The 24,352-nt window shown below is 39.3% G+C and overlaps 1 protein-coding gene across 2 annotated transcripts in view; it reads left to right on the top strand.

The window, feature by feature from the left end:
- The window catches only part of camkvb (CaM kinase-like vesicle-associated b), a 59,511-nt gene extending 37,969 nt beyond the window's left edge, over positions 1-21,542 (top strand). The window contains exons 2-11 of one of the 2 annotated variants that reach the window (XM_034287120.1): positions 13,951-14,053; positions 14,265-14,396; positions 15,451-15,525; positions 18,106-18,244; positions 18,673-18,793; positions 19,205-19,280; positions 19,566-19,702; positions 19,906-19,984; positions 20,344-20,431; positions 20,633-21,542. In XM_034287120.1, the coding sequence (XP_034143011.1) occupies positions 13,959-14,053; positions 14,265-14,396; positions 15,451-15,525; positions 18,106-18,244; positions 18,673-18,793; positions 19,205-19,280; positions 19,566-19,702; positions 19,906-19,984; positions 20,344-20,431; positions 20,633-21,019 (1,329 nt within the window). In that variant the 5' untranslated portion in view covers positions 13,951-13,958 and the 3' untranslated portion in view covers positions 21,020-21,542. Of the gene's footprint in view, positions 1-13,945; positions 14,054-14,264; positions 14,397-15,450; positions 15,526-18,105; positions 18,245-18,672; positions 18,794-19,204; positions 19,281-19,565; positions 19,703-19,905; positions 19,985-20,343; positions 20,432-20,632 lie in introns of both variants that reach the window. The other variant, XM_013138304.3, reaches the window with a different exon arrangement.
- The last annotated feature ends 2,810 nt before the right edge of the window (positions 21,543-24,352 follow it).

Here is a 24,352-nt window from a genome sequence, read left to right as displayed (position 1 = left end):
TTGGTTCATATTTTCTCTCAACAGGTTATTGTGAGCCCAACAAAGTTTCCCAAAAAGTATTTCACATTTTTCTTATAAATAATTGTGTTGATTTGGGACCCCATTTAGGCTATGTTACATATCGCTGGGATAAAATTTCTTATCAATAATGGCATGACACAATCTGTATTATGCAAATTACATTATAAATAAATTAACAAGATCCGTTTTAACCAAAATATCCTGCAGCTGGTTACTGTGAAATACACCCATGACTTCTATTGTAGTTAATAATGAGTGCAGCTACACAATGCTATATGGAGCAATAGTCCACACTTCTGTGGATAACATTTGACACAATGCCAGCTTAGTAGTCTAATATAAACTCTAGGCTACAAAGTAAACAATTGACATGCAATTATGTATAATATACCTTGGAGCTTAGATAGAAAGTGTGGTGTGTCAAACCATTGTGTTAATGCTTAAAATACAGTCCATGATATGCAGTGAGATTGGGGGCTGGTTATAGGCTCTAGCTATTAGATACAACGCCAAAGCCAGATTTAGGCCAATAGGCTACTCACCTATAGTCTACAGTGAATCTTAATGAAGCTCACCTACACCATACCACAGATAGGATTAAACAGCATCGGAAGAAGTCCCCAATTTTTGGGGCCTAAATACCAATGTAGCCAAAATCGGTACACTCCAACGTACCCACAATCGATAGACTCTTGAGTGTGGTGTAAATTTCATATCCAACAAAATGACACCGCTTCACCTAGATAATAGACCAGTTTACATGAACCATCACAGTAACAACCAGTTATGCACTGAGAAGGGTATGGGGTTCCTTTGTTTACTCAAGGATCGTATCCCCTTGGAGGCACCACACTGAACTAAAGTGAGAGAATTGATCAGTTATAGTAGTAGCCTAAATTCAACTTGCATGATCTTCGAGGTTCAACCCAAATACATGGAGGGATTGACTAGGACTCATCCTCTATTGCTGGTAGTACACTTATTCAAGCCACAAGCAATACAGCTAAACACACAAAACAGCTCAGGGAGCTTAGAGAACCACACAGAAGATGGTTTAAATGTGAGGCTGGAAATAGGGTGCCCTTTTTGTTTACTTCTTTATAGCAAGTTGCTTCATTTCATTTCAAAGTGTTTGCCTGAAGCGACCTTTGGCTGGGTCTGTTTTGCGTCTGACAGCACTGACATTCAGCCCACACTTAACTAGTCAGCCAGCCCCTAGCTTGGTCTTCTCCTCCAGACTGCCAAGCTTTACACCCAGAAAACAACAGAGCATTCACCAACCTGTCTTTACAGTGGCAGTTTCTCTACAATTATCGCAGACTGTTTGTAAATCCAAAAGGCCATTTTGAGAGAGAACTTTATTGTAACCTCTCATCAATTTGCATTGTATTCCCCTACTCTTGTTTGCTTGCTTTTCTTCCACCCATCTTTGTGTCAATTTGCTAATATTAGCAAAGTGCTTGCAGTAACAATACTTCTCAGAGTCACGCCATCACCACATGCACAACATAGTTATAAGCCAACAATCCATAATTACCCTTCATTTTGGTGACCCTCTCTCTAATAACAGTGCAAGACAATAACTGGGTCTATGAGGTCAGCCGCCTTCTAATGCCTGGCGTTCCTTAGGGTGACAACTCGTTCTTCCATACCGACCTTATCGGATCCACTGAGGGGAGAGAGATACACATCAGAGTCATCCTGATTCTATATTCCCCAAGGGTCGTCAGGGTTTGTCATCTTAGAACGGACAAAATGTGTCCAAAAGAGAGGTAGAGAAAAGGAGGAATAAGAGGAGGAGATGGGGGGCAGAGGGAGAGAAAAGGACATGCATCAAACACACTTCCGTTATTGCGTGAGTGAGAACGGGGGAAAGAAAATCAGGAAAACTAAACAACCAGCAGATATATTTCATGGTGGAGTTTCCCTATTGCTTTAAAGTCATACCGGCAGGTGCAGTGTTTAGTCTCTACATAGCCCTATATACTGAAGGATTGTGTTTAACTTCATCCGGTTTTATTCAACATCAGTTCAGAGTTTACACTTCAATTGAAAGGTGGAATGTCTAATGTGTTCATCACAGTGGCTCCGTGGAAAAAGCTTACTGCTGGTTACAAGCCTGATTCTTTATCATCATCAAATGTTCCTTCCCGGCGTCATGTATTACTGTGTCTTCAGAAAATCATTAGTGATATGGAAGGCTACTGCTGGCTGGGCAGGGCTCACACTGCATAGGCATGTATTGCATCTCATGCAATCAGTTGCTACTCCCAATTGGAAGGTTACTAGAAGAGTACAGGGTGATAATGCTGATGGTTGTCAATCCAAATGTGACATTAAAACATGTCACTGATGTGATGCTACAAAATGTCATTGCATTGTTCATACTGCAACTGCCTTGTGCTTTTGTCCTTAAGTTAATTATTCCATTACATAAGAGGGTAGCAGCTTAACGTGAGTTCTTTAAGTTAATAGATTTTTTTTTCGAGAATCTTAGATGAAGTACTATATACTTTTTCCTCTAATAAACCTCTAGTCAAACTAACCCAGCCATCAGAGAGCGATCTCATTTTTTGCCTCTGCAGTTACAGATCAAAGACAGAACACTCTCTGTGAACCTGTGTTGCATGACTTTATACTGACTGAGTAGAAAGCTAAAATCACATCAATTTTTACGATTCATCTTTGTTTGCTTAGATCTGTTACTTTAATGGACATACATTTTACCTCGACAGCGTCTGAATTCATCAGTGCTTTTATATATAAAAAAGATAAACATTATAAAAAGAGGACAGTAACAGACAGGTTTTCATTTATATTATCTCTTTATTGTGCATACTCTCTTTTTAATTATTCACTCTTCCTATGTATATTTTGTATTTTACTCCATCTCCTTTTTGCTATCTTAACTAATTGGGGAATTGAAATGGTCATTTTCAGGTTGAAATAAACTGCACAATTTTTGTCAGGTCAGTGGCATCTACCCAAAAGAGAATCTCTCACATGTATTGATTGTAAGTCAAATTATGTTGAACTACTGTCATGTGCAAAAGTAAGTACACCCAAAATAACACTTTGGACTCATGGATACATTCATTGACAAAATAAACCCTATTTTACAAATCTCATACAAAAAATAAATGTGAAATCATTTATGCAATTGAAATAAACTGAAATGCAGTTTCCTTATGGAGAAGAGTTAGTACTTACCATCACATACAATGGCTAAAATCAGAATCGGGAGCACCAGAAAAAGGTGCAAATTATTAGAAAATCAATAGAGAGTAACTTGGGAGAGTCCAGCTGTCAATGAAGATTAGAAAATTGGTCTGATTTGGTCTTAACATTTATGGTTGTGTGGTAACACATAACCAGATGAAAAAACATACCCAAAATGCTTTCTGTATTTATTGATCAGTCTCTCAGTGCTGTGGAGGAATTTTGACCCTCTCCTCTGTGCAGAACTGCTTCCGTGACTTCCACCACAATGCTTGACCATTGGTGTGAGGTTCTTAATATGGAATGCAGTGTTTGGTTTTCACCAGACATTACAGGGCACCTATTGCCCCAAAGGTTACACTTCTGACTCATCTGTCCATAAAACGTTGTACCAGAATTCTTGATGATAAGTCGAGACAAGCATTCATGTTCCTAGTGAGCGGTGGTTGCTTTTAAAATCAATGACCAAAAAAATCACAGAATGCATCTTTTGAAGATTGAATTGCTTAGTTCGTCTTAAGCTTTTGAGAAAAATAATTACAATAATTTGTTTTGAATCAGGATATACCATAAGATTAATCCTAGAATGGAGTAACCATTTACTGTATTGTAGTAATATTCAATATGTATAGTATATACCCATGACCTATATAGAATTACGCAGATTCATGAATAATGACTATTCAAATATTTTATCTGAATATAGAAAGATGACAAAGACAAATGCAAGCAATCAATATTAAGGAGTGAGTTGGCTGCAAGACGGGTTTGAGAATTGATCATTGTAAATAAATTATTACATTATACAGAATCAATAAAATATTCTACATCCTTTTAAACCCATCTCAGTCAAAATCTTGACTTGACCAAGAGCATAACTGTGAAGTTAACTCTGCATGAGAATTCGGACCTATTCAGAATGTGGCATAGACAGCTCCTCTGCTTTCAGAGGTGTGATAATGGGGGTTTGTGTGAAGGGGGTTGTTGAGAACAGTACATTCCTGAGTCACAATCCTTGTATGCCGTTTAAGAGTTGGGTGTGTGTGAGTGATGGGATTGATGAACTTGTGAGGTATGTGAATTATCTACAGTGCTACTTGAAAGTATAAAACATTTAAATAATCATAATAAAAACCTTATTTAAACCCAAATTCATAATAAAGACATTCCAAATAAGACACTAACACTATGACATTTTTTTAAAATAATTGTTTATTTAACAAAAAAAGATTTCATGTGTGCAAAGATATGTATACCCTCTCATTCAATTGCTTGTGACACCTTAATTAGCAGCGATAACTTGGTGTAAACGTCACCTATATCCATTTATCAGGCACTAAGAAATTTCTTTTGGGGAGGGATGCCTTTAACTTCAACCAAATGAATTCCTAGTTTCCCTGATCATGTGCTGTCCATCAGTCAGGGCTGACATTCCTACCACCAATCTTGAATGTTGGAAGGGTTCTTTTGTTTTGTGGCAGTCCTGGATTGTCGCAGTTGGGTTTTTATTAACAGCAGAGGCTTCTTCCTTGCAACCTTTACTTGAGTGCCATTTTGATTGTGTTCTTCTTATTAGTTAAGCATGCATACTGACCTGAGCTGCAGCAAGGAAGGTCTGCAAATCTCCAGATATTATATTTGGTTTGGCATTTATTATTTTTCTTGTGGCTCTGGATATTTTGGAAGGGTGTCCACTTCTATGCCAAGTTGCTGTCACATTGAATGCTTTTCATATGGAAATGGACTGTTGTGTTTTAGGTGGTTGTTTAGTCTTCCCCAAAACTAATGTGCTGCCACTACCCTCTTCCTGATGTCCTCTGAGATCTCCTTTCCTCTTTCCATGGTGTTTTGCATCCACCTGTATGTGTAACAGCAAACTGACCATGGTTCTTTTTTCTGTTTATCAGACTCCCACCCAAACTCTTTGGTAAATATCCCTCCTTTGATTAGTTCATTTAGTGGCCAATTATTTACCTACCTGATTCTACCTACTCGATTTAACTAAGACAATAAGGGTTTCACTTATTTATTATCTTTTCCTCTAAACCAATATATGGAATTAGTAACTATAAACCTGTTATGTCAGATAAAGATTAGTTCTGATTAAACAAATATTTCATTGTGAACACAAAACATCAATAATTTAACACGTGGTTCAAATTCTTCCATCAGCACTCTGTATAGTGCTTAGAGAGCTGATTGGCTGAGGGTGAGACACGCCTTGCATCAGCTTGGAGCACTTGGCAATATTGACTAATTTGAAGCTTAAAAGGTTTGACAGATGTGAAATGCATTGTGAGTATGGAGTTCGATGTGTCTCAATATTCGTAAATATATCTAGAAAATCTGTGCGTATATTCATCACAACTCACAAATAAAAATAGGATTTTAAAGTGTTGACTTACATTTACGGATCTGAATTTTATATTTACACTTTTCAGAAACATTTTCCTTCGGTCGACCAGCTCCCGTGTGCGTGGTTTCAGTCAGAGGGCTCTCTTGGTGGGACTTATGGAATATCCGGACTGGAGCCTGGTACATTGGAGTCTATATGTAACTAGGACACGTTTTCCTGAAATGTGAATATAACGTTCATTTGTATAGCAATATTTGACTGCATCACCAATGGGTAATACAACGCCGAGCGTGTTTTCGACTTCAGGCTACTAACTTAAGCACAGTTAGTTATGTCAGCCTACATCTGGTTGGCTAGCTAGCCAGCTAGTAGATTACTGTAGCATAACTAAAGTAATGAAGGTATCTAACCTAGGGTTGCCACCCGTCACGTATAATACGGTATCGTCCCGTATTGAAAAATAAAATGCACTGTCCCTTACAGAATCAATACGGGACGCGATTTTCATGAACACCTTAATTTAAGCTTAGATTGACACAAAAAATTATAAAAATACATAGCACATTTAAAAACAACAGGAGTTGACCCGAAGTGCTTTACATTCGAGGCAGATAGATTATCTGCCCTCAAAACAGGTACAGTACGTGCAGGCGCTAGAACAAACGTTTTGGACGGGGTTTTAATTGCACATTTGTCCTATTTATCAACATAGAATAGTAGCTAGAGCACGACGGACGGAAAGCAAATTACCTTCGCATGCATGGCTCGCTGAGGCTATAAACTAGCAAAATACACAGCTGTCAATCAAATTTGAAAGCTTTAGTAACTGCAGTAGTTACACATTCTCTGTAGCTTAGTGATCACATCATTTAAATCAAATATTGGATCGCATTTGCAGATGAAGGCAAGAGAGCTAGCCTACATTCCCAACAGTAATTAATGAAGTATTAATGAAGTATTTTTGGGGGGGCAAATAATTCTAGTTGGGAGGCAATGCCCCTGTGCCACCTGGTCTGTATGCATGATTAAAGGAATAATGCATAAAAGGCAACAATACATACTATAATACAATATTACATATAATACATAGAGGGCAAGAATAAAATGGAAAACACTTGTTAAAAATCAGTTAAGAGTGGACTTGACAAAACCCAAGAGACAATGTCAGACTGAACTATAAGCAGGAGAAAAAAGGTGTGTCTATAAATTTGATTTAAAATTATCAATGGTGGAACGGGACTTAATGTGGGAGGGGAGCAGCAACAGACAAAACTAGGCTACATCATCCTTCCTGGAGGGTGGGTTCTTACTTCTTCTAAATACACCAAATAGTTTATTTTGAAAGACCAAACATCTTGCTATGATCTGATGTTATAATACTTAATATAATTGATGCAACTGTTCTTTACTCTTATTTCCATTACATTCATGTTCACTGTAGCAGAGGACTTTGAAAATGATGCATAAACGAACAAATTGGTGCTTTGACTCTTTTTAAATAATAATAATAACAGAAATCACCCAAATGGCCCTGATCAAAAGTTGACATACCCTTGAATGTTTGGCCTTGTTACAGACAAACAAGGTGACACACACAGGTTAAAATTGCAATTTCCTACACCTGTGGCTTTTTAAATTGCAATTAGTGTCAAAAAAGGTGAAGGTTCTTGAGTGGCCATCACAGTCTTCTGACCTTAATATCATCAAGCCACACTGGGGAGATCTCAAACGTGTGGTTCATGCAAGACCTTTCATGACCTGGAGGCATTTTGCCAAGACGAATGGGCAGCTATACCGCCTGCAAGAATTCGGGGCCTCATAGAAAACTATTACAAAAGACTGCACACTATCATTGATGCTAAAGGGGGCAATACACAATATTAAGAACTACGGCTATGTAGCCTTTTGAACGGGGGTCATTTCATTTTTTTCTTTATTGCCATGTTTTGTTTTATGATTATGCCATTCTGTTATAACCTACAGTTGAATATGAATCCCATAAGAAATAAAATAATTGTTTTGCCTGCTCACTCATGTTTTCTTTAAAACCCACTGCACCTTTTTCTTTCCTTTCCAAAAAAGTAAGATTTTGAGTGAGGGACAGAAGGGTTACAATTAAGAGACCACTGCAAATTGAATGCTTCTGTTCCTCACTCAAAACTTTCCTTTTCAACTTTTTTGGAAAAGAAAAAGGAAAGGAAAGAAAAAGGTGCAGTTGTCTCTTAATTTTTCCCGGGGCTGTATATTACCAAGTCTCCAAGGGTATGCAAACTTTTGAGCACAACTGTAATTGCTTATTGACAGTTGTGAATGGAGGATCAAAGTGAAGTTTATATTTTTGGATACATTTCTTTAGGAAACATTATTTCTTAAGACAACAGCGAATCTTGTGACAATAAAACATATACCATAATATTTATTGTAACAAGGATGCTCCAGTATGTAATTACTAATTCATGGGGATTTAATAAATACAGAGTATTTTGTGCAATCATACTGACAACATGATGTCAAACAAAGACATGGTTCATAACAAAAATATATATTAATAAAAACAATATTAATAACTATACAGTATTTTTTATGTTATGGTCTCCTCTCTGAAAAATAATCCTTAGTTCCTGATGACTTGGAGACAGATTAATTTAGAAGTTCAATGACGGGCCATCATTTGGTAGTGGTGGCAAAGAGGATGGTCTTTAAAACACGTTGCTGAAAAAAACTGGACATAGAAGCAGGGTAATGTCACATGATTGATTGATCTTTTTTGTGCAATTAAGTAACAGTATCAAATCAATGGTAATAACAATGAGATTCAGGTAGTGTAGAAGTCCGTAGAGATCACTACAGTATAGTTCATGCATTTAGTAAGTTAAACACTTTGAATATTAGGGAATGTCATTCTAAAAATACTGCAAAGGAACTGAAGTGTTCACCTATTTCCTTGAGATTTGGTGTGAGGGACATTGAAGGACATTGTGAGGGGACAATGACACAAACTACAGTAGGAGGGAAACAAAGAGAAATACAAACACATTACATTAAGGGTTACTCTTGATAAAAAGATCCAATATTCCAGTTGGTTTTAAACTTAAAGCATTTGGAAACCCTTCTCAAATAACCTGTGTGAGCCAGAAGTGCAGTGAGTGTTGTGCAGTAGATAGAATTCTATCTCTGATTGGATGTGTGATGAAAGGTTGACAAGTGGCGACATATACTTGCCAAATAAAAAATACATAAACTTCTAACAAACTAAAGATGTAGGTGGACCATGATGTTGGTGTGCTATCACTCTGTACTTACACACATTCTAAGGACAAAGACATGCATACAGCTTTCCTTTTATAACCACTAATGTTAGCACAATGTGCAAGTCGGCGTTGTATTACCCATTGGTGATGCATTTAAATATTGTTATACAAATAAACGTAATACTCACACTTCAGGAAAAACGTGTCCTAGCTACCTATAGACTCCAATCTACCAGGCTCCAGTCCGGATATTCCATAAATCCCACCAAACGAGCCCTCTGACTGAAACCACTCACACACTCCTCGAGCCTGTGAAAGCCATCAACCAACATGTATGTGCTTTCAGTTTTGGGCAGCAGCGTTAAATTGTATCTCTGGGTTTGCCGCAATCTCGTATGAATTGGAAGAGTATGCCAAGATCTGATCGGCAGCCCATCGATGGAGCCCAAAACCTCTCGTCCTCCTGGCTCAAAGCTTATTCAGGACAGTCAAGGTGGGCAGCAAACACTACACATCAAGTTTTGGAAATAAAGTCAAAATATGTCTGTTACTCACCGAAGTGTTTTGAAGAGTGGTTATTTTGAGAGTGAAAGCAGTGCACAGAGCTGATCCTAATAAAAGGCTAGATTGAGTACTAGTGACTCATCAATCTGCTTTTTGAGGCCCACACCATTTGCTGATTATCTGCTTGATCGGCTGTTCTCATGACTAAACAGGTTTATTTCTCAGAGTATTTAATTTTGTTTTGGGGAGTGGGGAGCTGCCATATTGTGACATAAAAATGCCTATTCTATTCACAAATGTCTTTTTAAAAGTACTGCTACCTTTTATTAGAGCTGTGCATCCATAATGAACTAGAACTGTAGCTGCAAACCTAGTGTTAAAGAACTTCTTCATTTTTCATTGTTGTGGAAATTGTTTTATAAAATCTAAGAATTTTGGCTCATAAATGTACAATGGAAAGGTTTTAGTTGGACCTATTTGTGCATACTGTGATTAATGGCTGTAATTATGACACTGTAGATGTGGGAAAAGATAGAAGAGATAATACTAAAATATTTTGATATTATAACATTAACTGAGCTGGTTAATGTAAATTTCAGCTGAAAGATACTGTGTGTCAGAAGGCACTTTTCTCAGAGCACAGATCACGGTTTAGTCTGACACTTTAGCCTCATTGTAATATCTTATTCATTTTATGTAGACTAACTTTGTAATGAAACATGTTTTTTTTTTTGTGAGACATAATATACTCATTACCAGTTGAATGTGATTATATCCACAAGGTAGAGTCATTCAAACTGTGTGCTTTATTTTAAGCCCTAAATGATGCTGCCAAATCCTTTCTTTTACTAAACTTATTTTTACCACACAGAGCACTCTCTCCTCACATGAAAACATAGCTTACACAGAGTAGTGTTCCCTCGCTGCATTTCGGATGTCTCTGACACAGATTTACTTCCCAGTCAATTTGCAGGGCACTGTTCAACAGATTGCTCACATCTGACTGCTCTCTCTCCCCATTCCCTCTCCCTTGGTTTTCTCTGTCACTTTCTCCTGCTCTGTTCTCCTTCCCTTTCTCCCTATTAGAAGTACACATTCTGGGGAAGTATGTGTAAATGTACTTATCGGGTGAGAAAAGCCGATTATGATTCTGTTCACTTTATCTTCTTATCGCTCACAATCTGTTTCCTCTGTCCAAGTTGTTCTCACAGATGATAATGGATTAATTAATAGCTGACAGTCAGCTACTGCGTAGAGACATTCACTCCCATACAACCATATCAGACAGATCAGGTAGAGAATGGGAAGGTAATTATGTTCAGATTTCCCTCTTCAAATACGTACAGTGGTTAAGATGATATCTGTTGGGTTCTCTAGCACTGAACACAATGTAATGCTTTGCCCAGACTGGGAGCCAACTATAGCCATTAACTTATTCACCTTTAGAGACAGATTCTGTCTTAATGATTGTTCACAGCATGGAGCCATGGTAGTTGAAACATTGCTGTAGTGAATCTGGGACAAAATGTGTCCACACACTCATTTCTCTTCATGACTTACTGCAGCATGACTGTTTGAAGAATGAACATCCCATCATCGCAAACTTTCATAACAATGCATTCTCCTCCCTGTCTGTTCTCTCTATGGCCCTCTCTTTAAAAGGTGGAAACATTCCCAACAAGCTGTCCAGAAAGTCCCAATCCTCTGCAATAAACTTGGATGGTTTCATTCAGTGCTATCAGAGAGATCATTTGCCCTGCAATTAGGTCCATCAGCGGGATGTGGAGCTCATCATGTTTTTTCATTTTCAAGTGTCTTTGGGTCCTCTGCCCATAATCGCCAGCTCCTCTTCCCTTATTGGAAATGCTTTACTTTCTGGCGGCCGTACTGAGAGAGCAACATTACAATAGTGGTTGTTTTCTACTGGTCAGCCTCCTTTAGCACCAGGAACCCAGCTTCAGGCCTATCACAAGATCCCTTGCTTAAGATTCCCCTCACAAGAATCCTTGCTTAAGACTCCCCTCACTTAAGACTAACTTCTTAATGTCACCTATAGAAAGATCTTATATGCCAGTAATCTAGAAGACTAGAGCTATGCTTTGGCGTTGAAATCAACCCGATAGCCCCACTACTGCAAATCACCGCCTATTCATTTCGGACCTCTTCTTTTTCTATGTATTCTTTTTTTTTATTTAATTTTTTTAGTATGATGAGACCTTCCATACAAACACGTTCTTGTATTTTTCAAATTCATTAAACATTTCAAACAAACATATTCTGTATTTCATAATTCTTTTTAGAATATTCCATATAGTTTGATAACGACCCAGTAGATGAACTGATGCTCTGGCTGGATGATTCGTATGCTAATGATGCCAAACGGTGTTCGGCTCTGCCGATTATAGGGGGTAAAAAAGGCCTAGCAGTTCTAGACTTAAGACTGCCTTCACAAGAACCCTTGGTTAAGACTGCCTTCACAAGAACCCTTGGTTAAGACTGCCCTCACAAGAACCCTTGGTTAAGACTGCCCTCACAAGAACCCTTGGTTAAGACTATCCTCACAAGAACCCTTAGTTAATACTGCCCTCAAAAGATCCCTTGGTTAAGACTCCCCTTACAAGAACCCTTGCTTAAGACTACCCTCACAAGAACCCTTGCTTAAGACTGCCCTCACAAGAACCCTTGCTTAAGACTGCCCTCACAAGAACCCTTGGTTAAGACTGCCCTCACAAGAACCCTTGCTTAAGACTACCCTCACAAGAACCCTTGGTTAAGACTGCCCTCAAAAGAACCCTTGGTTAAGACTGCCCTCACTAAGACTGCCCTCACAAGAACCCTTGGCTAAGACTGCCCTCACAAGAACCCTTGATTAAGACTGCCCTCACAAGAACCCTTAGTTAAGACTGCCCTCAAAAGAACCCTTGGTTAAGACTGCCCTCACAAGAACACTTGGCTAAGACTGCCCTCACAAGAACCCTTGATTAAGACTACCCTTACAAGAACCCTTGATTAAGACTCCCCTTACAAGAACCCTTGGTTAAGACTCCCCTTACAAGAACCCTTGCTTAAGACTACCCTCACAAGAACCCTTGCTTAAGACTGCCCTCACAAGAACCCTTGCTTAAGACTGCCCTCACAAGAACCCTTGGTTAAGACTATCCTCACAAGAACCCTTAGTTAATACTGCCCTCAAAAGATCCCTTGGTTAAGACTCCCCTTACAAGAACCCTTGCTTAAGACTACCCTCACAAGAACCCTTGCTTAAGACTGCCCTCACAAGAACCCTTGCTTAAGACTGCCCTCACAAGAACCCTTGGTTAAGACTGCCCTCACAAGAACCCTTGCTTAAGACTACCCTCACAAGAACCCTTGGTTAAGACTGCCCTCAAAAGAACCCTTGGTTAAGACTGCCCTCACTAAGACTGCCCTCACAAGAACCCTTGGCTAAGACTGCCCTCACAAGAACCCTTGGCTAAGACTGCCCTCACAAGAACCCTTGATTAAGACTGCCTTCACAAGAACCCTTGGTTAAGACTGCCTTCACAAGAACCCTTGGTTAAGACTGCCCTCACAAGAACCCTTGGTTAAGACTGCCCTCACAAGAACCCTTGGTTAAGACTATCCTCACAAGAACCCTTAGTTAATACTGCCCTCAAAAGATCCCTTGGTTAAGACTCCCCTTACAAGAACCCTTGCTTAAGACTACCCTCACAAGAACCCTTGCTTAAGACTGCCCTCACAAGAACCCTTGCTTAAGACTGCCCTCACAAGAACCCTTGGTTAAGACTGCCCTCACAAGAACCCTTGCTTAAGACTACCCTCACAAGAACCCTTGGTTAAGACTGCCCTCAAAAGAACCCTTGGTTAAGACTGCCCTCACTAAGACTGCCCTCACAAGAACCCTTGGCTAAGACTGCCCTCACAAGAACCCTTGGCTAAGACTGCCCTCACAAGAACCCTTGGCTAAGACTGCCCTCACAAGAACCCTTGATTAAGACTGCCCTCACAAGAACCCTTAGTTAAGACTGCCCTCAAAAGAACCCTTGGTTAAGACTGCCCTCACAAGAACACTTGGCTAAGACTGCCCTCACAAGAACCCTTGATTAAGACTACCCTTACAAGAACCCTTGATTAAGACTCCCCTTACAAGAACCCTTGATTAAGACTCCCCTTACAAGAACCCTTAGTTAAGACTCCCCTTACAAGAACCCTTAGTTAAGACTGCCCTCAGGAGCCTCAGTTCACCCATCCCCCCAGAAAACACATCTGTTGTAAATGAGATTGGAAGGTTAGTCCCTTAGCAGCTCTTCACATCATGGTCGACAGCTCCGCAATGTGTTGTTTCTAAATGGAAAATATAAAAGGCTCGTTCGAGTAGTGACGTAAAACAATATTGTCTCAGCATTGTTACTGTCTGGCGGCTTCGGCTGTTTATCAGAACCTGATTGAAAGATGTAGTTTGGTAAGTAATATAATATTTATAGTAATATATAGTTTATGTGTGTGTGTATGTGTGTGTGTGTGTGGGGGGGGGGGGGGGGTTCTGGTAAATAGTGTGCTACATTACATGATGCCAAGTCTTATTCTCCCTCAGGGCAGGAGTGGCCATGCCATTTGGCTGTTTGACACTCGGGGAAAAGAAGGATTACAACAATCCCTCTGAGGTGACCGATAAATATGACCTGGGACAGATCGTCAAATCGTAAGTATGTTGCTAGTAGCCCAACAGATAGTAAACGCGAGAAACCTCTGATCAGCCTCCTGGGTCTAATGTTTGATTCAAGTTAACCTACTGGCAGATTTCCCATGGCCTTAACGACAGCGTTGTAATTAAGTGCTTTTCAGAAACCTGTTAAGGAACCCGTTTAAATTGGATCTTTATAAATGTGTGGTTTTGTAAATTTCCTTTTCAGGGAAGAGTTCTGTGAGATCTTCAGGGCCAAGGACAAAAACACACTGAAAATGTTCACTTGTAAAAAGTTCCTGAAAAAGGATGGGAGGAAAGTTCGGAAAGCTGCAAAAAACGAAATCCTAATTTTAAAGATGTGAGTTTCTGTCATCAATTTTAATCTCTGCTTCGTGTCTGCATTCACAAAGTTGTTTTCTGTAAATGAGTTTGTTCCCATAACAGATGGTGTATTATTCTAGTAGGCCATGCAAATGTGTCATCTCTATGAGGAATACGTTATTTTGCAGCCTCTCTCTGTATGGTCTTAAAGACTGAATGCACACAGTGGACATTCATTAGAGCAAAGAGCAGAGAAAATAAATTGTCTGCTGCATTTTTATGGAAGTAAAGCAAATGTAATTCCGCTAAATGATCTCACTGGGTAGCAATATTTCCTCCTGCGTTGTTTATTACCAACAGTTTTTTTCTCCCATCAGGATTCTTACTGATCAGTCTGTGGAAGCCTCCCTTTCATTGCCTTGTTGTTCTCCACCAAAACCTAAATGATAATAACCTCAACCTCATCAAACTATTTGTTATGGGTAGGAGGGAATAGACTAAAAACTCAAAAGAATACAGATTCTATCTAACATAAAAACATACCTGAGATGAAAGTGTAATTTCTTAAAGGCTTATCGAATACCATGGAGTATCTCCCTAGACACAAAACTGTAACCTTCCGTGGGCTTGCTATTTCAAACAATGTCTGCAGTGCCTGGAGCAGGATCAATTTATCTATTACTCTTAGGGTCTAGAAGAGATATCAGTCTGTTTTATCAGTTTTTTTCTCTGAATAACCATTGAGAGCCAGTAAAACACACACTGCATATAGCCAAAGGATTACATATTTTAAAGTGGAATGCTTTGAGCTGCACCACGTTCTCATCCTTGCACATAAATGCAATCATCAACATAAATTCTACTGATACATGAAGTACATTATAAAAAATCCTTATTAACTCCAGATTGTCGCAAAATATATTTAAGGATGAAGATCTCAATGTACTTTTTTAATGAAATGCAGCAAGGCTGACTTATGGAGCGTTTTATACATGTGTTAATTTACCTATACCTTTATACCGTTCCATATGTCTCCCCCATTCATTTCACCCCTGACTCACCTCTCTCTCCATGTGGCCTGCTTTCTCCAGGGTGAAGCACCCCAATATTCTCCAGTTGGTGGATGTCTATGAGACCAGAAAAGAGTACTTCTTATTTCTTGAACTGTGAGTTACATTTGCTGATTGGTTGAAATTGTACTACTGTTTTTGGCAACAGGGGTTTATTTGTTGATAATGCACTCATGGAAAATGAACTGTAAAATGCTAAGGCTCTGTAGATATCAGCTCTGAGCTCTCATGCAGTAATAATTCGATTTTTAGGTAGAATTCGGTTCTGTCTGCGCTATATTCTTATCATTCTGTGTTCTTCTGGATTTAATGCATTACTATCAAAAATACACATTACATACACTTACAGGGTAAGTGTGTCCAAACTTCTGATTGGTAATGCATGTACAGGGCTTTGCAAAAATATAAAAATAACTGACCAATTCTCTAATATTGCTGATTTACAAATGGTGTATGCTCAACACTGAAAATGAACATCAATTATGGTATGGCAATAGTGGGTTTATGCTGTGAAATGTTTATAAAAACAAGAAACCAGGCAAGCCTAGTTCAGCCGGCCCACAATAGAAAGTGTTGCCCTCTCGAGATTCAAACCCGGATCACCCACATGAAAGGCTGTGTGGTTAACCACTACACCACGGAGCTGTACATTCACAGCGTATTAGCCAGTAATAAGCTTTACCGGTATCTAATAACTGGAATAGTCATAAGAATTGAGTAATTGCTAGCGAGTCTGCCAAAGCTATTTCATTTCATGGCAAAACAACATACTTTTTTCTTTCATTTGTGAATGACATTGATACAATAACTATCAATAAAGGAGATGATAACTAACTTTTTGTGAAAAGATGAGAGAATCATGGAATCTACCAGAAATAATTAATACATCTTGTTGCTCTCAATGGATTCGAACTTAGGTCTTCCACATGAGGCAATGTCTTTAACAACTACGCCACGGAACTACTAGTTTCAGCAGTCGCTAGACTCCATTGAAGATTGTGTTAAACTGACTAAGTTAACCTCCACCATAGTGTCTATGAACTGTATGGCTTTTGTCACGGGCCGTTTTAACAGCTTATTAGCCAGTAATAGGCTTTCTAGTAATCTACTAACTTCCTAGGAATAATTATAAGAATTGAGCCATTGCTAGCGAGACTGAAGATTAACTTTTCCATGCCAGAAACAGTCGCAATATAACCGTATACAGTTTCAGTTAAGACTTACTATAACGTAACTACTGAAGGTTTTAGCCAGCGAAGTGTTTGTCTATATGGAATAATTCATAATGCGTACTTCGCGTCGCCTGCGAGGAGATACGAACTCGGGATCTATAGTTCACAGGTCCGCTTCTCTAACCACTACGCTATTTAACGAGGGTCTGTCAGTCAGTCACTCAGTAAGAGACATTCGCTCTTCTTGGCCGGCTCCACTTACGTGGTCCAGCAAAAAAGTTAAATATATTACTTCCTCTGCTATGGAAGCTCCCAGTTTACTCAGATGAAAGAAACTGCCCTAATGAGGAAACAAGTACCTTAACATTGGCCTCTACCGTTGAATCATTCAAGTTGCTATCACATTTGCTGGATGAAATCCCCAATGTGAATATTGGTCAGGCTGTGAATCAAAAGGAAAAGGAAGACCAAAGAGTATTTCAGAGGTAGGGGTATTACAGTTGCATAGATTAGGAAAAGGGGACAAAAATATCCAAGTGTTCATTCATCAAGAAATAATAATAATCATGAAATGGAAGTAGTATCAAACCACTCAGGCACTGCTAAGTAAAGGCTCTTCCTCAAAACTCAGTGCTCAAACAAGGAGACTTATGAGAGAAGCGGCAGGGAGGCCAACAACCACTTTGAAGGAGTTACATAGTTCAATGGTTGGGAGTAGAGTAATGGTGCAATGATCAATCATACCAAGAGCTCTGCATTAAACTAGCCTGAATTGGAGGGTGGCAAGATAGAAGCAGTTACTCAAAGAGTACCATCTGAAAGCATGAGCTACTTTCCGATGGGAAAAAGCTTTTGTAGTCAGATTAAATCAATATTTTTGCCCCAAACTAAAAGCACTATTTGTGGTGCTAACATAACATTGCTCATGCCCCAAGACACACCATCCCTATAGTGAAGTATTGTGGTGGCAGCATCATGCTGTGGGTGTTGCTTCTCATCAGGGATTGAGTTTCTTGTTAAAAGGTAAGGAAATATGGATTGTGCAAAATACAGTGAAATACTGCAATATAATCTGTTTCAGTTCCGTTTAATAAGCTTTGGAGGAAATGTACCTTTCATCAGGACAAATTAAACCAAAAACAAGACCAAAGCACCGTATATACATATGATCATCTTCTACTTCATGATTGCTTTGATTTGTGGGTCTTTAATTATGGTCACCAGAATCCGTAGTTGAAAGCAATGTTGAAGTGTCTGAAATTGTTACATGATTCTGTTCATCTTCACCCTTGGTGAGGTTGTCATTGCTATGGTAATTGATTTAATTTAATTTTATTAAACCTTTCTGCATATCCAACGTGTGTGTAGGAAACTTCAAATAATGCATTATTGATTAAACTAGACAGCCAAGCTTTTGTCCCAGTATTAGATCCAGAGACGTTGTAAGCCTCAAAGCCTTTGCAGTATATTAGCACCATGTTTCATGCTATTGTTTTTCATGCAGGGCTACAGGCAGGGAGGTTTTTGATTGGATCCTGGATCAGGGCTATTATTCAGAGCGTGACACCAGTAACGTGATCCGCCAGGTGTTGGAGGCCGTGGCCTATCTTCATTCTCTGCATATTGTCCATAGGAACCTGAAGGTAAGGCACTCTGGCCCCTCTAATGGTCAGCAGGACATCTCTATTGACCTGTTGAATTGTGTTGAAATGTATGTGCTTTCTATATAACATATAAAAGCGAATGACGTTTGAGTGAAGCTGGTGTGGGAGGGATACGCGAGCGTCATGGCAATAAGGTTAACCAATGTCTGGGAATGGTAACGTAGCTCATAGTGTGAATGGCTACAGTATATTTTTATGTTTTTTTATGCAAATGCATGTATGTTAATGTATATAAAAATGGATCTGATTGACACCACATTTATCTTGCTTTCAACTTAAAAATGTTGCTGGCATTTCTAAAACACTTGTTTGAAACTAATTTAAGAGTTTGACTGCTTGAAAAATTACCCTGTCACTGCCATTTTTAATGAGATTACTTTGGCAAAACCTTTGCTTTTTTTTCTCAGCTGGAGAATTTGGTTTACTTTAACCGCCTAAAGCACTCCAAAATAGTGATCAGTGACTTTCACTTGGCCAAGCTGGAGACTGGGCTAATCAAAGATCCCTGTGGAACCCCAGAGTACCTGGGTAAGATTACTCCCTGTAAAAAGCAGTTTCAGTGTTGTTTTTCACTTTTGTTTTGTTCTATACCTTTGATCTCAGCATTGTTGGAAAAGGGCTCAGAAGCTCACAAGCTCTGAGCGTGCCTAATAATAACAGTATTAGGAAAAGGGGTGTTATGCTTTACCTAACACTGTTGTATTAGGCAAAGCATGGGACAACAGAAATGTGATTGGATGGGGAATGAGCGGGGTAGGGATTAGTTCAGACTTCCTGGATGAGATAGCACAACACCTGATGCTCACTTGATTCTCTTCAAGTGTATTTTGGATAGTAAACTTAGAAAACTTTTTTTTCAAGGGTATTGTATGGGGGAAATTGTATTGCTGTGTCACTGACCTGTTCAGAACACTCTTAACTGTGTTTGGGTCCCTGCAGCACCGGAGGTAGTTGGGAGACAGCGGTACGGCAGGCCTGTGGACTGTTGGGCCCTGGGTGTGATCATGTACATACTGTGAGTAGTTTCCTTATCTACAGTCAGAGCCATATGTCCTGTCCTACTGCAAGAGGGCTGGGTTGTGGGTCTGTTCAGAGGATGAGGGATTTTGAGTAAACAGGCAGCCAAAAGGTATAGTTATGGTATCGAACACAAAGAATAGTTTTCGCTATACTACGCATGCTATGCTCAAGCGCTAAGTGTGCTATTTGTACGATATTATAAATAAATGAATGTCACATTGGTAGAAATGGTATTACAGCATAAATTACTAAAGAGAAGCTTTTGACTTGTGACCCTCAGACTTTCAGGTAATCCTCCTTTCTACGATGAAACCGAAGATGATGACTATGAAAACCATGACAAGAACCTGTTCAGGAAAATCCTGGCTGGGGACTATGAATTTGACTCTCCGTACTGGGATGACATCTCAGAGTCCGGTACGACTTTTAAGATCAAGTAATTACACAGGAGGAAGATGTAACTGGGTAAACAACAATTCAAAAGGCAAATTCTTTTCAAGTCAAAAGCTTATCCTGCATTTTTAATTAAGCACCACTCATGCTCACAGGGGGCATTATGACGTGACTGATACCACTTTGAAATTGCTGTTTGTTGAGATGAGACTTTTGTTGTGTTGCAGCAAAGAGCCTAGTGTCTCGAATGATGGAGGTGGACCAGGAACAAAGGCTGACTGCTCAGGAGGCCATTAACCATGAATGGTATGTAACCAAACACGCATTAACCCCAGCCAGTGTCTAACATGTATATGTAATGTACGGGAAGACCAGTGTACTTTGAAGGTATGTGAAGGTTGTTAGAAATACTGTTTCATTCATTTTACTCTCCTGTCAGCTGGGCTGTGCATGGTCATCTGTAGTTCACTTGGTAGGCACAAGGCACTTGCAATGCCCAGGTTGTCGGTTTGTTTCCCACTGGGGACCATTATGAAGATGTATGCACTCACTACAGTAACTGGGTCTCGTGAAGAGAGTCTACTAAATGACCTAAATGTGAATGTAGAGGAGACATTATATACCTTGTTTTAGTGATGTTTCTTTTTCCTTCTCTATCTCCTCAGGATTTCAGGAAATGCAGCCTCGAATAAGAACATAAAGGAAAATGTGTGTGCACAGATAGAGAAAAACTTTGCCAAAGCTAAGTGGAAGGTAAGCATTGTTTTAGCTGTTGCACAAGTAGATATTCAAGGAAACTTAAAAATATTGAATAAATGTTTTAGAACATTTACAGGTCTTGAGGTTTTGAAATTGTGTAAACGATCAGTAAAGGTTTGTATGTGTCTCTATTCATATCTGTTAAAAGCTATTAGCACCTTTAGGCCCATTATGGTAAGCACGTTCCTCCTACAGAAAGCAGTGCGGGTCACTACCCTCATGAAGCGACTGAGAGCTCCGGAGCAGAGTGCTGACTCAGCGGTAACCAACCAAGCTGCTGGGGAACCAGCCCTAGCAGATGCCCAGACTCCCAGTGAGCCCTCTACCACAGCCCCTGGGGGGGAGGCTGCTGGTGCCTCTGAGCCCCCTGCCGGGACGGAAGCGGAGGCATGCCATTCCACTCCCCAGGTGCCAGCTGAGGTCACAGGTCCACCCCTGGCCCCCTCCCCTGGGGAGGCTGGCCCGGCCAAAGCCCCAGGGGAAGCCCAGGGCCCAGGTGAGGTCGAACCGTCGTCGCGGTGTAATGGAGAGGCTTTGAATCCGGACCTACTGGCAGCTGAAGCTGGTGATGAACAGGGTTAGGCCTGCCGTTTAGGACCTCCTTAACTCCCAGCGATCGTCCTTTCTGCACACTGTACATTAGATGCTAGCATGGTGACACTGACTCTGCTTATCTCTCCCTTTGCAGCGTTAGTAACATCTCACAAGCCTGTGTGCCATAGTGTTGAATTGATCTGGCTACATTTAATTATGTATTCTGTCTTTTTAAAACAGCCCGCGGGACTAACAGATGTTTTTTGTCTAATGCAGCCCAGATTTTGCCATGTTAGTATTGTTTTGGGGGTTGAGAGATTTTCGGTATTAAGCTAATGGCTACATAGATTCCTCTGAAGTCTCCCCTTCAGTGTTTAGTGTATGGAAATATACAGTATGTCACAAAAGTGAGTACACCCCTCAAATTTTTGCTAATATTTGATTATATCTTTTCATGTGACAACACTGAAGAAATGACGCTTTGCTACAATGTGGTAAAGTTTTAACACACCTGCTCCCCATTCACACCTGAGACCTTGTAACACTAACGAGTCACATGCACTTGGGAGGGAAAATGGCTAATTGGGCTAATTTTCACTTAAGGGTGTACTCACTTTTGTTGCCAGCGGTTTAGACATTAATGCCTGTGTGTTGTGTAATTTTGAGGGGACAGCAAATGTACACTGTTATACAAGCTGTACACTCACTACTTTACATTGTAGCAAAGTGTCATTTCTTCAGTGTTGTCACATGAAAAGATATAATCAAATATTTACAAAAATGTGAGGTACTCACTTCTGTGAAATACTGTAATTGTTCCAAACCTACTTTAGGTTTTCTCTTATCTAGCCTGGTTTGGGAACTTTTTCCTCCACTACAACTCTCGTAATGCTCCATTCTGTTTTTATGACAATTAATATGGTAATGGTCAGCATGGTTTTTCTCTTGTGGTATGAATTTTACATGATCTGGAAGATTCCTCATCAATACCCCACTCTACACAATGAACACGTCCTGTTCAAATGTTCCGTCCTGTTCCGGTGAACATCGCTCTCTGTTTTGGTTATATACACTAGTTAGTTCTGTGTGTGCTGCGGTAAAACATGTTAACTGGGGGCAGCAGCCAGGCCAGTGTAGTGAAAGGCAGTAACCACCCTCCCTCCCTCCCTCCCTCCCTGCCTAGATATCTGCTTAAGAAACAACCACACAACTGTCAGTGTAAAGATCCTGTATATAAAGACCTATGTAGAGGTAGCTGAAGCAGCATGCAATCTAATCTTTTGATTTCACATTTGTAAGCATTTGGTGAATGAAAAGTGCAAATCCTGCTACTGGCCTTTAAACTGGTAAATTGAAGGTCTTTCTTTCTGGCATCCTAGTCTTTTTTTTTAAAATTTATTTTCATGCCAAACAAGTGTTATGGGTGCTCTGTTGAGGCTCATGTGTTTTGTTCATTCCATACACTTGGAACGTCTTACTGTATTTCCAGTGCCACTACTGTAAATGTAACTTATATAGAATGTTCTTTACTTGTTTTACAGTAGTTCTATGCATCTAAACATTTTTGCGTAGCTCTTGATGCATTTCACAACAGCCTATAGTTCTAATATTGCTAAATTACCTGTATTACGCCATTTCTGTGTGAATAGACAAACTTGGTTCTCAGTGACCACTGTAATTATTGGGAAAATGATATCAATTTTTTTTTTTTACTTATTTTGTCTCTTTACTCCAAAGGATGGGTTTGGAAATCTAAAAGTCGAAGTGTAGATTCTCATATTTTATTCACAATTGTTTGTGTGCATATATAGGTTTTACCATTTAGAAGTGACCACACTTTTTATATAGTCCTCCTGTTTCAGGGCACCAAAAGTATAGGGACAGGTATGAAAATTAGGCACTTATGTATGGTATTTGATTGTATAGACCTTTTATGCACTAACTGCCCATATATTATGTATGCAATAGCTACCCATTGACCATCCACTAGGTCTCTTTGTGGTTGATGCTCTGCCGGGCCAGTAGTACAGACATCTTCAGTTGTCTCTTTTGGGATCATATTTGCAACAAGGCTCATTTGCAGCAAAATAAATGTAATGTTGAATTCATTAGGAATCTGGAGACCAACTTGGACAGTCCAAATGAACTCCCTTACTCCGTTACTGTGCCTGTATGATATGATAAAGCACCATCCATACGTTTCCTGCATTCGTACACATCATCATTAAGGACAATTACGAATTTTCACTGGAAAACATGCATACAAATTTACGAGTCATAACTCCCTATTTTTTTTTAATTGTCACCTTGGATGCATCTTTTTTGAGTAACTGAGGTGGCTCTCAAAATGATTTCAACCCCCCTTGGACTTTTTTACATTTTATTGTGTTACAATGTGAAGTTAAAAAGGACATAATAAGGAATTTTGCCACTGAGCGACATAAAAGTCCATATTGTCTAAGTGACAAATAACATCTACAAATTAATTAAAAAACTGAAAATAATTGATTATTAAAAATACTAATTTAAGTATTCACCCCTTTAGTCAATATTTGCAATTTTCAACTCTTTCTACATTTTCAGATGGATTGAGGTATGTGCAGATTTGTTTTGATCTGTCAGACAGTTATTTGATTGGTTTGTTCTTGCCTTCTTTTAAAGGATGTTCATGTTGTTTATTTAGATTCAAAAGGTGCAAACAAAGCCTAAAATCAAGAATTGACATTGACAGTTCTTTTCTGACTGCACAAATTAAGAAACCTACCTGACTAACCAGAAACAGCTGTCAAGTTAATTGTCCCAATACTTTTAGTGCCCTGAGATATGGGGCCTAACAACAAGTTTTGTCATCATTACCTGAAACCAAAATGTACACAAATTCTCACAAATAAAAGCTGAGCATGTATACTCTAACCTTATAGTAACTGTTTGATTGTTTGAGGGCACTGTATTTATGAAATGTTATTTTCATTCTACTTCTGTTTTAATACTTTATATGGCTTATAAGCCAATTTGTGAAGACATTTTATTTCCTACTATATAATTTAGGAAGAAAAACCATAAGAAAAACGTTAACTTTAATTGGTTGTTTTAAAGTGCTAGTGTTAAAGCCATTTAGCCCCTACCAGCATGTACCAAGTGTTTGTTGTTTAAATAAAACATAAAAAGTTAGAGAAATGTTTTATTAAAAACTGTTGTTACCCAACTAATGAACTAATGGGCAGTGCCAAACAAGCAGATGATTAGTCATGCTGGACCTCCCATCCTTCTGCCATGTAATTACTGGGTCACCCACTAGAGCGCAGGGTGGATCCTTCCATGTCACAGCCAGACTCTTGGGTTATTGTCAGTAGAATCTGTAACTCTTAGGATACTTAACCA

The sequence above is a fragment of the Esox lucius genome, chromosome 17 (assembly GCF_011004845.1).
Source record: "Esox lucius isolate fEsoLuc1 chromosome 17, fEsoLuc1.pri, whole genome shotgun sequence".
Taxonomy (NCBI): domain Eukaryota; kingdom Metazoa; phylum Chordata; class Actinopteri; order Esociformes; family Esocidae; genus Esox; species Esox lucius.
This window is presented reverse-complemented; position numbering and strand designations above follow the sequence as displayed.